The 14,035-nt window shown below is 36.9% G+C and overlaps 1 protein-coding gene across 7 annotated transcripts in view; it reads right to left on the bottom strand.

Moving 5' to 3' along the window:
- Positions 1-13,891, bottom strand: part of ccdc150 (coiled-coil domain containing 150) — a 31,714-nt gene extending 17,823 nt beyond the window's left edge. For 2 of the 7 annotated variants that reach the window (XM_067451607.1, XM_067451610.1), the window contains exons 1-15: positions 13,849-13,889; positions 13,263-13,399; positions 12,440-12,808; positions 10,173-10,339; positions 8,679-8,795; positions 8,298-8,427; positions 8,164-8,207; positions 8,002-8,094; positions 6,461-6,568; positions 5,063-5,187; positions 4,612-4,789; positions 2,376-2,444; positions 2,092-2,184; positions 1,936-2,019; positions 787-885 (exon numbers count right to left, since the gene is read on the bottom strand). In XM_067451607.1, the coding sequence (XP_067307708.1) occupies positions 787-885; positions 1,936-2,019; positions 2,092-2,184; positions 2,376-2,444; positions 4,612-4,789; positions 5,063-5,187; positions 6,461-6,568; positions 8,002-8,094; positions 8,164-8,207; positions 8,298-8,427; positions 8,679-8,795; positions 10,173-10,339; positions 12,440-12,806 (1,674 nt within the window). In that variant the 5' untranslated portion in view covers positions 12,807-12,808; positions 13,263-13,399; positions 13,849-13,889. Of the gene's footprint in view, positions 1-786; positions 886-1,935; positions 2,020-2,091; positions 2,185-2,375; positions 2,445-4,611; positions 4,790-5,062; positions 5,188-6,460; positions 6,569-8,001; positions 8,095-8,163; positions 8,208-8,297; positions 8,428-8,678; positions 8,796-10,172; positions 10,340-12,439; positions 12,809-13,119; positions 13,220-13,262; positions 13,400-13,848 lie in introns of those variants that run through there. The other 5 variants (XM_067451603.1, XM_067451604.1, XM_067451606.1 and 2 more) reach the window with 5 other exon arrangements.
- Between the last annotated feature and the right edge of the window lie 144 nt (positions 13,892-14,035).

The following is a 14,035-nucleotide window of genomic DNA, read 5'->3' as shown; positions in this document are numbered from 1 at the left end:
ACACAGAATTTCTGCATAAAAAAATAAACATTTCATATGGCTATTATTCATAGGGCATAACCCTATTATTGTAAGCAAATTAATAAGTTTATTTCTTAATAAGTTTATTTCTCTCTTTATTCTATTAAATGTATTTGTGCTGCTCTTTGACATTATATGTATTTTACTTGCTTTTATGAAAATAAAAGTGCATTGCAGAAAAGTACATTTTTGTTTGTATATTCTGTCAATTATAGTTCTTAGAGATACAATGATAAAAACTAAAAGTTATTTTAAATGCTACAAGTTGAATACAATTGGAATGTACAGTTTAAAAGATTTTGTGTTTTTAAATGTTAACTTTAAGTGATCATTCATCTAATATACAGGAATTTAGTGATAATTCAAATAGGCATCTATGCTGCTTAGTTTATTTTTATTTTAAAAAATTTTGGATGGGGAGGAAGTAAAGCAAACTATTTGATATCTGTATCAGATAGAAATTGCATTCCTCATGATTTGAGCCCTTTAGTAAATTAGCAGTCTGCAAATCTATTTGCTTTTTGTGTCAGAAGTAGTCTAAGCGCTTGGACTACATCAGAAACAGAACCGGTTCAAGTTTACTGTCGGGGATTTGTCGTATTGCGTTGCGCCACATCTAGTGTAGTCACTGTTTATAACGGGTTCTGCTTTCAGCTTTTGTCGTGTCGCGCGACTTGCGTCTGGTGTAAACACGGTTTCACGCACCTGAGCGGCATACGGCTTGTGAAACACCAGTGGTTTGTTAGACAGAGGGTGCGTGTTTACCTGTGTGTAACTGTTCTGCAGTTTAGAGTTAGTCTGACCGTGTTGAGTACAGTCTGCTTTCAATGTCTTTAGGTCAGCGGCCATCTGCTGCACTCGTGCCTGTGTAAACACACACACATAAACACACAATGTTTATAAGAAGCGAGTGGCCTGCTGCACGGTTTCAGTTGCTACCCAGGTAAGTTTTGAGATTAGTTTGACCAAACTCTGGTTTTTCGGGCTCAAGAAGGTGGATTGTTTTTTAGTAGTGTTCATCTCCAACGCAAATTACACTACACATCTAACCTTTTCTGGACCAGGTTTTAAAGAAAGTGTATGTAAGATTGTGGCCAAAACTGTTACTGCAATCACTTATAAATGACTGTAGAGCGGTGTCTCCCCCTCCCCCTCCCCCTCCCCCTGACTCGAGGTTGCCAGATATGCTGCAGGATCAGCAGGAACGTTTGATCTAGTCACGCGCGCGCACCCTACCAGGAGAAGAGCCCGTACGGCCCATACAAGGACATTCCGCTCTATGCATGCATACATGCATTCTTAATTCTTTTAAACAATGTGTATTCATTTGAGCTCTTTGTGAACCTTTAATTATAATTATTAGGCATATTTCTTTGATTCACATCATGCATTGGTATAGTCAGATAATCTTTCAGCTGCCTTCTCAAATTTTCCATATATATACAAAGTGTGTGTGTGTGTGTGTGTGTGTGTGTGTGTGTGTGTGTGTGTGTGTGTGTGTGTGTGTGTGTGTGTGTGTGTGTGTGTGTGTGTGTGTGTGTGTGTGTGTGTGTGTGTGTGTGTGTGTGTGTGTGTGTGTGTGTGTGTGTGTGTGTCTGAGTGAGAGAGAGAGAGAGACCTGGTAATCCCTACGTCCCTACATCCACAAAGATGGCAATATCCAAAATCCTTGTCCTTGTGGGGACATTTTTAGGTCCCCATGAGGAAAACATCTTATAAATCACACAGAAGGAGTTTTTTTGAGAAAGTAAAAATGCAGAATGTTTCCTGTGATGGGTAGGTTTAGGGGCAGGGGCAGTGTAGGGGGATAGGATGTACAGTTTGTCCAGTATGAAATCCATTACGCCTATGGAAAGTCCCCATAAAACATGGAAACACGACATGTGCGTGTGTGTGTGTGTGTGTGTAACAGACCTGCAACTTGCCCTTCTCGTAGGCCAGTTTGTTCTTGCTGTCTGTCAACTCCCACAGCATCTGTTCTACCTGACGGTGAGTTACCTGGGAGAGAAAGAGAGTTACAAGCGTGTCTTCTTTTGACGTGCATCTGACTCTGATCTTTTGATCTCAGACCTGCTGATGCTCCATGGCTGTCAGGCTCTCCATTAGCTCCTTGTTCTCCTCCTTCTGTTTCTGTAGTGCTGAGTTCACTGTGGTCAACTCCACCTGTCAATCACAGGGGAAGAAGATAATTATGGTAATCGCTAGTGTAATATTACCCTAAACCGTAGAAGAGGTGAAATAAGCTCCATTATGTATCCAGCAAAATAAAATGAATATTATAACCATGAACTGAGTCGATCTCTTGAATGAGCTAAAGAAAGACTTGAAGCGACCTCCCATTTGGTCAGCAATACCTTGATCTCTGACAGCTGTGTTTCAAGAATGTTCTTCTCTTTTTCCAGCAAAAAGACTGCAGAGTTCATCTGGGATTTGGAAATAAAGAGCATTCATTAAAGCAATGGGCTGAAAAAGTGAAGAAGTGTGGGGGCGGGAGCAGGGGGAGATAAGATAATCTACATCTATTTATTGCAGATTTTGAATAATTAAAAGTATTATTAATAATAATAATCATATACACTCACCTAAATGATTATTAGGAATCAATTTCTCATTAATGCAATTATCTAATCAACCAATCACATGGCAGTTGCTTCACTGCCTTTAGGGGTGTGGTCCTGGTCAAGACAATCTCCTGAACTCCAAACTGAATGTCAGAATGGGAAAGAAAGGAGATTTAAGCACTTTTTGTTTTGTTAGTGCCAGACGGGCCGGTCTGAGTATTTCACAATCTGCTCAGTTACTGGGATTTTCACGCACAACCATTTCTAGGGTTTACAAAGAATGGTGTAAAAAGGGAAAAACATCCAGTATGCGGCAGTCCTGTGGGCGAAAATGCCTTGTTGATGCTAGAGGTCAGAGGAGAATGGGCCGACTGATTCAAGCTGATAGAAGAGCAACTTTGACTGAAATAACCACTCGTTACAACCGAGGTATGCAGCAAAGCATTTGTGAAGCCACAACACGCACAACCTTGAGGTGTATGGGCTACAACAGCAGAAGACCCCACCGGGTACCACTCATCTCCACTACAAATAGGAAAAAGAGGCTACAATTTGCACAAGCTCACCAAAATTGGACCGTTGCAAACTGGAAAAATGCTGCCTGTTCTGATGAGTCTCGATTTCTGTTGAGACATTCAGATGGTAGAGTCAGAATTTAAGTCCATCCCTTTATGACCTCTATGTACCCATCCTCTGATGGCTACTTCCAGCAGGATAATGCACCATGTCACAAAGCTCAAATCATTTCAAATTGGTTTCTTGAACATGACAATGAGTTCACTGTACTAAAATGGCCCCACAGTCACCAGATCTCAACCCAATAGAGCATCTTTGGGATGTGCTGGAACAGGAGCTTCGTGCCCTGGATGTGCATCCCACAAATCTCCATCAACTGCAAGATGCTGTCCTATCAATATGGGCCAGCATTTCTAAAGAATGCTTTCAGCACCTTGTTGAATCAAAACTACGTATAATTAAATGCAGTTCTGAAGGCAAAAGAGGGTCAAACACAGTATTAGTGTTCCTAATCATCCTTTAGGTGAGTGTATTTTTTATTATAATGATTTGTATATATACGAATTACATAATGCATTATAATTATTATCATTACTGCTTTGATGATAGTAATAATATCAAAATGATGACAAATTACTTATGTAAATAATTACAAAATATTATGTAGTGTGTGCGTGTGTGTGCGTGCGTGCGTGTGCGTGTGTGTGTGATGTGTTAAAAGTATTATTAACTATAATAAATACAACTATTATTAACTATTATTTTGTGTTATTGTCATTGTTATTATTACCAATACAATTAATAATACTAATATATTGGTATGAATTTTATTTAATTTTACAACTGATATTAATATTACTAATATTAATACAATATTAATGCCAATATATATTACTACAACCACCAATAATAATAATAATAATAATAATAATACTTATTATTGTTATAATTATTATTAATATTATAACTTCAAATGTGCCTCGTCCAATCAGAATTTAGTGCCAGAACTATCAGTTTAATTCATACACATTTAAACAACTTCCCTCTCTCATTTTTATCAATAGGGGTGAGGGGGAGATGTGAGGGAGGATTTTTTAGGCGTGACTGTTTACTGCGCCGAGTCGAAGTACTCTCAGAAGTGCTATTCCGCCATACATTATAGTTCTCCTTTTTAATCCGCTTAGAAAAGCGGCACGTTTTATTTTGTGTTACCATACTTGAACGTTCAACTATTTGTGTAACTGTATTTAAATAGGGAAAACGTGGAGGTGTTCGGTCGCTTCTAACTTGATCTCTGTTTGGTACCATAGTGAATGAACTGGGCTTAGTGGGCTAAGCTAAATGCTATCAGATCGTCACCGCACGTCAGAGAGATTAAGAGCACAGACTGAGACGAGAGAGGTATGTATCAACTCGTCTTAGTTAAGGAAATAACAGTTTAAAATGAAAAAAACGGTGGAGTATCCCTTTAAGAGAAATGACACCAACACAAAATAACTACTACTCAACTCACTTCACTCTTCATGTGATCTCTCTCTTCTCTCAGGGTCTCTCCATCTCTCACAGCACAGCTGAGCTCCCCCTGAAGCCTCTGAATGGTCCGTTCCAACATCTGCTGATGACTGACAGCTGTCTCCTGGGAAACGGTGGAACTCTGCTGCAGCTCGGAATGATCCATCTTCAGTGCCTCCCTTGTAGTCAAAATAAGATGATTACAAACATTTAAAACCTGATTTACATTAACTAACATTACAGCAGACCCGCGAGGGCATTTTAATGCAACATGTCTCCACCTGCCTAATCTGACAGACTTCAAGATGAATTTCATTCAAAATACGGTAGCGTTTGCTACGGCTTTTGACGTCAACAACAAAGGACATAGGAAGCGTTCATCTTTTCCCTGCTGTAGGTCGCGATCCACCAGTTGTGAATGATTTATAGTCATGAATGTGTGTGGAACTCACAGTTCTTTCTGCAGGACGAGTTTCTCTGATATCGTGCCCTGTAGTTCTGCCTGGATGTTCCTCCTGGCTGTGTCTAAAAGCAGATCTTGCTCCTTAAGGTGTTTAGACACCCGATCTCGCTCCACCTTAAGAAACAGCACAAGCGCAGCAGTGTGTGTGTGAGAGAGAAATGTGGTCTCTATCAGCAAACTTTTGTTCAGGATCACTACTACTGCCATATTTTTTGCCCTTGTTTTCATTTTTATCCTTCTTAATGCGTATAACCTTAACTTCTGTTATGTTATTGGTTAATCTGTAGTTATAATGTATATGTATAATCTGTATGTATAATATAAAGTGGTATTTAAAGGTGGGGTAAGTCTTATTTCAAAACCGTTTTAGAAAAAGGACACGGGCTGAGTGGAATAACAAACTTGTAGCCAATCAGCAGGTAAGGGGCGTGTCTACTATTGATGGTGAGAAGAGCGCTCGCTCTCGCTCAGTGCACGTCATTATTCAAAACACACGAGTCACACATGACGGACATTAGCCGAGAACTAGCCTAATATATGCTGCTTGACTATGCTCGTGTGTCATGTTCGCTTGTTTGTCCATTTGTGATCGTATTGTGGCTCACTTCAGCGATGATAAAGACCCGTTTATTTCCACACCGTATGGAGCATCTAAATCTCCTCAGTGTGTGCTTCAAGCATCAGTGCACACAATGTCTCCGACAAGTAAGATACTATACTCTTAATATATGTTTGCTTACTCTTTTCATGATCTATATAACCCTTATCCAGTCATAATTGTAATATGTCGTTAGCTGGACTGTCATGCTTGTGTTCTATAGAGTTGTTCATGAGAACAGTTTGATCGCTATCTCTAATCTTCTCATAATTGTAATATGTCGTTAGTTGGACTGTCGGCTCCTGCTATAGAGTTGTTCATGAGAACAGTTTGTGTTTTTGTGATCGCTATGACTCTAATCTTGTCGTAATTGTAATATGTCGTTAGCTGGACTGTGTGCTTGTGTACTATCGAGTTGTTCATGAGAACGGTTTGTGTGTGTTTTTGTGATTGCTGTAACTCTAATCTTGTCATAATTGTAATATGTTCGTTAGTTAGTTTGTCTTGCTCGTGTACTATCGAGTTTTTCACAAGAACGGTTTGTGTTTTTGTGATAGAAGGGATGACTTTTTCATTAAATATTCGACCTGGATTAGATACACAGAGATTCTGCCATAGCCGTTGATGCCTCTGCTCTGGGTTTACGTATGTGTGGGACGGCGCTATCAAAATAGGGGCGAGACCCTTTTTGGAGGTAGGGGCGTGTTTGTTTTGGTGATTTGAAATATCAACAACGGTTACCAGATAGCACTTACCCCACCTTTAACTGTTTAAACTGAATTGAAATACCTTGATGTTGTTCTGATATTCTGTCTGTAGTCGAGTGTTTTTCAGTGTTAGTGAGTGAAGTGCAGTGCTTAGCTCTGAACACTGAACCTCTAACTTATCATTCAACACCTGAGAGAAAGAGAGAGGTTGACTTTTAACCTTTATTCATAACATGCACAAACATTTTTACACCAGAACAGGAAAATTAATCAATAAAAACGATGTTGGCTAAACAAAGCTATATAAATGGACTGTATAAACCTACATTACCACACGAGTTATTCAAATAACTTCAGAAGATCATCTGAATAAATCTTGTTATAGTACTTTGTATGTGCTTTTTGGCATTTGACTGTTACAACCACCATCCTCTCATCCTTCACAGATGATCAAATCATTTGGTTTTGCAGTAAATGAAAGGATATTTATTTTGGGTGAGTTATTTCTTTCATATTTCTACTTCAATGTAGTATCACTATTCAGTGTTTGGGGAAACGCATTACAAGTAACGTGACGTAAGAAATGTAATCCGATTACTTTTTCAAGTTACGTGTAAAGTAACACATTGGTTTTAAATTTACAACAAGTTGCTTCGTTTTCCCATGTATTGAGAGAAATCATGAGTAAGTGCAGAGGTGCTGTGTGCAACTGTGTGTGCCCTCTACTGTACACGTCTGAATTTGCATTTCCTTCAGCCTGAGGCTTGTTCATTTTAATTTTTTGTGTGTGAAAGCACCTTTACGTTTGCCAAAAATAGACCTTTTGGAGGTTTTTTGTTATAAAAAAACAAAAAAACAAGTCCAGCCCAAGTGATAAAAAGTAAAGCAAAAGTACAATAATGTATTGCTTTTCATAAAAAGTAACTAAGTAATGCAATAAGTTACTTTTTTGCAAGTGACACAACATTGCAACTACTAGTAATACATTTAAAAGTAACTGTTCCCAACAGTCACCATTAATTTTTTTATCTAATTTATTAAAAATAATTTTTTATAATAATTTATTATTCATAATATTTATTCAATGGCTATATTAATAATTGAAAAGTTCTATGAATATTTTTGTAAAAGAGACTAAACTAAGAAAAACAGAACAATGTAAGCAATTTCACAAAAACTCAGTTAATTCAGTTTTATTTTCCAGTAACTTTTTGTCCAGTAACAAATAAAACAGTGAAAAGAAATCACGAGCAAAATTTCAATTAAAACTTTTAACATAGCTGCTAATGTTGTAGTTCGGTATTTTTCCCTTTTTTATATCAAAATTCAAAACAATATAAATAATTATAATTTAATTATAAGTTATATAATTATATAATATTTATAATACTGTATAATTTAATATTATTAAATCATTAATATTCTAATACATACTTTAATATTTACAAGAAATTCAGATTATGGGGGGAGAGGGCGGCCAAAACTTTTTCTACTTTCAATTCAAACGGGGACATCACCAAACTAAATTGCACAACCACTGCTCTAATCTAAATTTGTACAGTATGTTGGCTTTGTGGAGCTAACATAATTCTATAATGCTAAACAGATTGTGAATGCGTTTACCTGAACTTGATCTGCAGCTGCTCTGAGGTCTTGTCCGTCTCTGATGAGTCTGCTGTTCTCCTGCTGCTGCTTCTGCAGAGCCGTCTTCACACTCTAAACACACACGAACATCATGAGACGTGTCATTACTGCCATCAGCGGCTCTACCACATGCTCCCGTACCTTGATCTCTTTGCTCAGCTGTGATATCAGAGTCTCTTTCACTCCTGAGAAGAAACAAAACCTTTAGTTTTACAGAATCACAGCTAACTGCAGCATAAACAAAGATTAAATGTCCATATTTCAGTGTTTCTGACTGGAATGGTTTTGGAGCTGCTGACACTCTCTCTCCAGGTCCAGAATTTGCTCCTCCCTTTTCCTTAGCTCCGCCCTGTTTGCCTGTCCGTCAGTACGTAAGGCAAGGCAGTCTGCTTGAAGAACCTCCACCTGACAAGACACCCATGAATAATGAACAGATAGTTTAAATTTGGCTTTTTTTTATTATAAAACAAGCCCAGGGCGTTATGCGTGGTTGCTAGGGTGTTGCTATGGGAATTAGTTGGTGTGCTGAGGTACTCTATTTTCTCAAAGTATAATTTTCAATCAGACAAGTCTTTTTTTTTTTTTAAATATGGAAGTGAGATCCCAGTAAATGATGCTTTACTGTGAAACTTTTCTAGTTCTTTCCTTTAGTTTACCTGTCCTCTCTCCCTCTCCACCACTCTCTCCATCTCCTCCACTCTCAGCAGCAGTGCATTGTGGGATTGCTCAGCCTCCAAGTGTGCTGCGGTCTCCTGCGCCATCTGCTCCTCCTTCTGTGAACAGATTCAGGTCAAGAACTATCAAATGAGATTGACATTACTAGGATACTTCTGACATTAAGATTAATCAGTTTAACCAAAAAATATTAAAACATTCTGCTGAAAATGAATTATAATATTATAATTAATTACATTTATTATATAATTAATGATATAATTATATATATTAATAGTTTTATTTATGACACATTCAATTGCTCAAAAGTGACAGTAAACACATTTATGTTACATAATACTTCAAAACTGATTTCAAATAAATGCTGTTGTTTTGAACTTTCTATTCATCAAAGAATCACAAAAATATGAAACAGCAGCACAACAGTTTTCAACTGTTAAAAATAATCAGACATGTTTCTTAAGCATCAAATCATCCTATTAGAATGATTTCTGAAGGATCATGTGACACTGAAGACTGAAGTAATGATGCTGAACATTCATCCTTGATCACAGGAATAAATACAATTTTAAAATATAATCACAAAGAAAACAGTTATTTTAAATTGTAATGATATTTCATAATATTACAGTTTCAAATAAATCATCTTTGGTGAACATAAGACATTTTTGAATGGTAGATATACATTTTATTTCTAGAAATGGCCACCATTTAAAGCTGCACTATGTAATTTTTCCATCCGCTGGACATGTGGTCTTCACCTCACAGCCATGTTGATGGACACAGAAATCATGTTGGTGGATGTGATTATTATTAGCGTTACTGTAGTGTGGAGCAGAGCAGGGCCGAGTTTTGAGGAGCTGAGCACAGCCGCTGGAACGATTGTTACACAAACACACGGCTCATGAGCAGCGGGACTTTTATTATGACGGGACACAGTCGACGACGCCATTTCCACTTCTCCGGTCATGAGTATGAGGTAACGCAGCTCTGTTTATCGTATTAGATGCATTTAAGTGTGTTTAAAAGGATGCTATGACGTTACTCTGTGCATTCGCTCAGCGGCTGTGACGTACACACTGCTAAGAGTAAAGCGCTTCTGCAGAATAAAACCGGAAACCGAGGGTAACGCAGATATGACGATATTGACAGGCGACTCCTTCAGACGTCCCCGGCTCCTTGGTTAAAATAGCAATTTTCTTACAATTTACAAATAGTTGTAAAAAATTTGGGATATTGTAGGTACTCAACTGAACAAATTATATAAAACTGGCCTAGTGGTTTTTGGATATTTTACTGCAAAAATACTACATAGTGCACCTTTAACCCGGTAACTATTAACTAAAAGGTTGTTTTAACACCTTCTAGCTTTTTTGCAGTTCATTTTTAAAAAAGTCCTATTGTGTGACAAATGAGTTATTAAAAGCACAAATATTGCATGCTGTCATTCATAATGCGACCATAAGCTATTTTACTTTAGCCTCCAGTGCCTCCCTGAGTCTGAGCACCTCCTGCTGCGCCTCCTGCCTCTCCTCACAGGCCTTCTGCAGCCCATCCTGTAAACGCAGCAGCTCCCGCCGTGAACAGCGCTGCTCCTCCTCATGCTGCTCCTGCAGGGCGGTTAATCGCTCCTGAACACACTCTACACACAGAGGGGAAATTACAAACGGGTCTCCTGCGGGGCTGAAAACTGTGGCCACAGATGAATGCAGACAAAACAAATGCACACACACAGCTGGTCCGCTATCACTCCACTCTCTATTTAAAATCTTACCAAATGTTATATTAGAATACAAATTGATAAAACTTGTACTCATGCTTTGAATTGTTCTTCTGAAATAAATTATTTACAAATGACATAAATCAGTAAAACCTTGAAAGACAAAAGCCTTCCAAAGACTATTTTTAGGTGGTCACATGGTTAAATGACTCACATTGTAGTGATCATTAAAATAATATTAATGTGTTTGTCAGGTGCTGATTAGATATTCAGTGTTGCGATGTTGAGAAAACACTTGTTCTATAAATCCAGTGATCAAATGCTGTGTTTCAGTGATAGTCACATGACTAGTGGCTGATCTGTGTGTTCTATTCCACCAACCTGGAAGACCTTCTGAACAGATATAAGCGATGTGCTTTTATAAAAAAGGGAAATGTCAAATATGCACGGTTTATGAAAGTAAATTTAAGACCTTTTTATGACTAATTAAAGAAAATGTAAGTAATAAATTGAAGGGAACATAAAACATCAATATGTTCCCTGCATGTATGTCTGCACACTTCAAAGTAAATATAATTTCCAACAGGTCTCCATAACGGTTTAATTATTATTATTTTATTTTTTAATAGCCTTCAGTTTATGATAAGAAATTTTGGGAAATCCTGTGATCTTGTGAAAGTGATTTTATGATTAAAACAAGAAGAATGCCAGTGGGTTCATAAAATCAACTTAATTTAAATGCAAGTAATTTTCATACTCAATAACATTATATTGTATAACCACCCTATGATATTTGTTCTTGTTTTAAGCACAAACTCACTTCATTTGGTTTAATTTCTGCATGTCATTAAATGTATCTTGATCTAAGGATGTTTTGAATTTTCACTGGAAAACAAAAATACTAAGGAAGCACATAATTTTTTGCAGTACATGCAATTTAATTGTACAATTTAGAGCCCTATGAAATCAGTTTTTTTATGGTTCATTGTATTTAAATTTTTCTGGAATTTTCTGCTGTAATGGTTAAATAAAAAATTTTACCAGTCTGTCATTCATCCTCAGAACACAAATGAAGATATTTTTAATGAAGTCAGAAATATTTCTCTCCCTCCTTTGACAGTCTAAGCAACTTCCTCTTTGATGATTCAAAAAGTAAAGAGATCATAAAACGAATCCACATGAATCGAGCGGTTTATATTCCAAATTTGCAGAAGACACTCGATCGCTTTATATGATGACGGTTTGGAACAACATTAGGGTGAGTAAATGATGACAGAATTAAATGTTTTGGGTGAACTAACCTTTTAAGTAACCTGACCTACTTTTGATTTATTCATCCAAACAAATTCTGACATTCTGCATTATGCAGTAAATTGCGTTTTTATGAATGGATTATGCAATTCCGTACACATTTTCTGCATCACAGAAATCATAGGGCCCTAATTTGATCATATTAAATAAGATTAATATTTTCATGATATTAAATTAAAGACTTTCTGCTCCAATTTGCTTCTGCTCCTGCTAAATTGTGGAAGGTCAAATGAAGACTTTTTTAAGACCTGCGGAAACCCTGAATATAGCAAAGAAGTAGAATCAATAAATTATCAATAATTTACTATCAATCAACTAATAATTATCAATAATCTATTGTTAGAATAACAGGTAATCATGTAATCAATAAAAATTAACTTTAGTCTATATTTTAAAATGTAATATAATTACAAGTATTTTATTTTTGGAATCTGATTACATAATCCAGATTAAATGTAATCAGTTACTACCCAGCAGTGTGTGTGTTCATTTATCCTATTCTTATATTTAGAGTCATGTAATACTCTTAAAGTCAAATATTTAATAATAATAATAATAATAATTTAATAACATTGTTAAATGTAATCCTAAAACAATTTTAAAATGAAATCTTAAAATGCACGTCAATATATTCATACATTAATATGTTGCTGATGCATACTTCACTTTTAAATTCACACACATGCACCATTGAAAACAAACCGTGCTGACCTGTGAGAGACGGATTAAGCTCTCTGTTCATTTCCAGACGGAAGATGGTGAGTTTCAGAGTGTGCAAAACACTTTCTAATCTGCACACGCGTGCGACGAGCGTTTCACACAGCGTCCATAGCAAGCCCTCTCCTGCGGCACTCAGGGCCTGGTGGATGTTGACAGGACTGACCGGACGCAGCAGCCTAGAGGAGCTCCTGTTGGAAGAGTTCACAGGCAGCAGATCTGCAGACGCTCCTAAAGAGCCCAGACTCCTCATTAACTCCTCTGTCTGCTCCTCCGCTGTCTGAAGACGCCTCTGTAAGACGGACAGAGACTCAGGAGCCGTGGCCCCCACAGTCAGAGGACAGACCACTGGCCTAGACATCACTAGATAGATAGATAGATATAGATAGATAGATAGATAGATAGATAGATAGATAGATAGATAGATAGATAGATAGATAGATAGATAGATAGATAGATAGATAGATAGATAGATAGATAGATAGATAGACAGACAGACAGACAGAATCTTACCATTGACCCCATTATTTATATTCATATTGTATATATATATATATATATATATATATATATATATATATATATATATATATGTTAGCTGAAAAACTTCTCAAAGAATACCACGGCATTATTAAGCACGGAATTTAAATCAGAGCAAACGCAATAGCACGCACCGTCGTTAAAATGGCAATCTCATCAATTTTTATTAACTGAATGCGGAGTGTGTCCGTTTGTATTACAAATGTATGACAAAAGTCCGTTTGTATTAACTGAATGCGGAGTACATGCCATTTGTTTTTCTGTTATTGTTGCTTACCTTAGAAAGCCCACCACTTCCGGCTTAGATGGTCACCGTGGAGACCGCTCCCTTGCGTGCTCAGTTCTAAACTCCCGCCATAGAAAAAACACAAAACTGGAGCGGCGAATGTCCCTCCAGATTATTAGGTAGTGGCCCTGAAGTTTTATCTAATTGGTTAGGTTGGTGTATTGGTCGATATACAAATCAAAATGTAACTTTTTACTGGGTGTTTTCGACTTTAGTAGCTATAAATAATCATATTTAAATATGATTTATATCATAATGTTTTTATAAATGGAGTAGAACTTGATCTTGTTCCAGAATTTAAGTAGGCTACCCGGGGTTACCCTAGATCCAACATTGTCATTTAAGTGTCATGTAAAAAATTGGCACAAGTCATTAAATTCAATTATCGTAATTTTAAACATATTCGAAATAATCTAATCATGATTGCCGCTAAAAATTACTTTTACTCCATGATAATTTCTCATATGGACTATTGTATGACTAGTTGGTCTCTTGCATGTCTCACAACACTTAAAACCATCGAAAATCTTTATAAAAAAAGTTTTAAAATAATTGATTTTAAAAAAACATTTCTTACCATCACTGTAATATCTTGAAAAAGATCTTAAAAGAGCTTGTCTGATCTACAAGGTCCTACACTCCCTCGCACCACCACCATTGAATGATTTTATTAAATATAAAGATGGTTCAGAAAGGATCACGCGAGCTATACTAGAGGTGACCTGTTAATACCACACAGACGCACCGTGCGCCTTTGGACAGAC

This window comes from Pseudorasbora parva, chromosome 8, assembly GCF_024679245.1.
Source record: "Pseudorasbora parva isolate DD20220531a chromosome 8, ASM2467924v1, whole genome shotgun sequence".
Lineage (NCBI taxonomy): Eukaryota > Metazoa > Chordata > Actinopteri > Cypriniformes > Gobionidae > Pseudorasbora > Pseudorasbora parva.
This window is presented reverse-complemented; position numbering and strand designations above follow the sequence as displayed.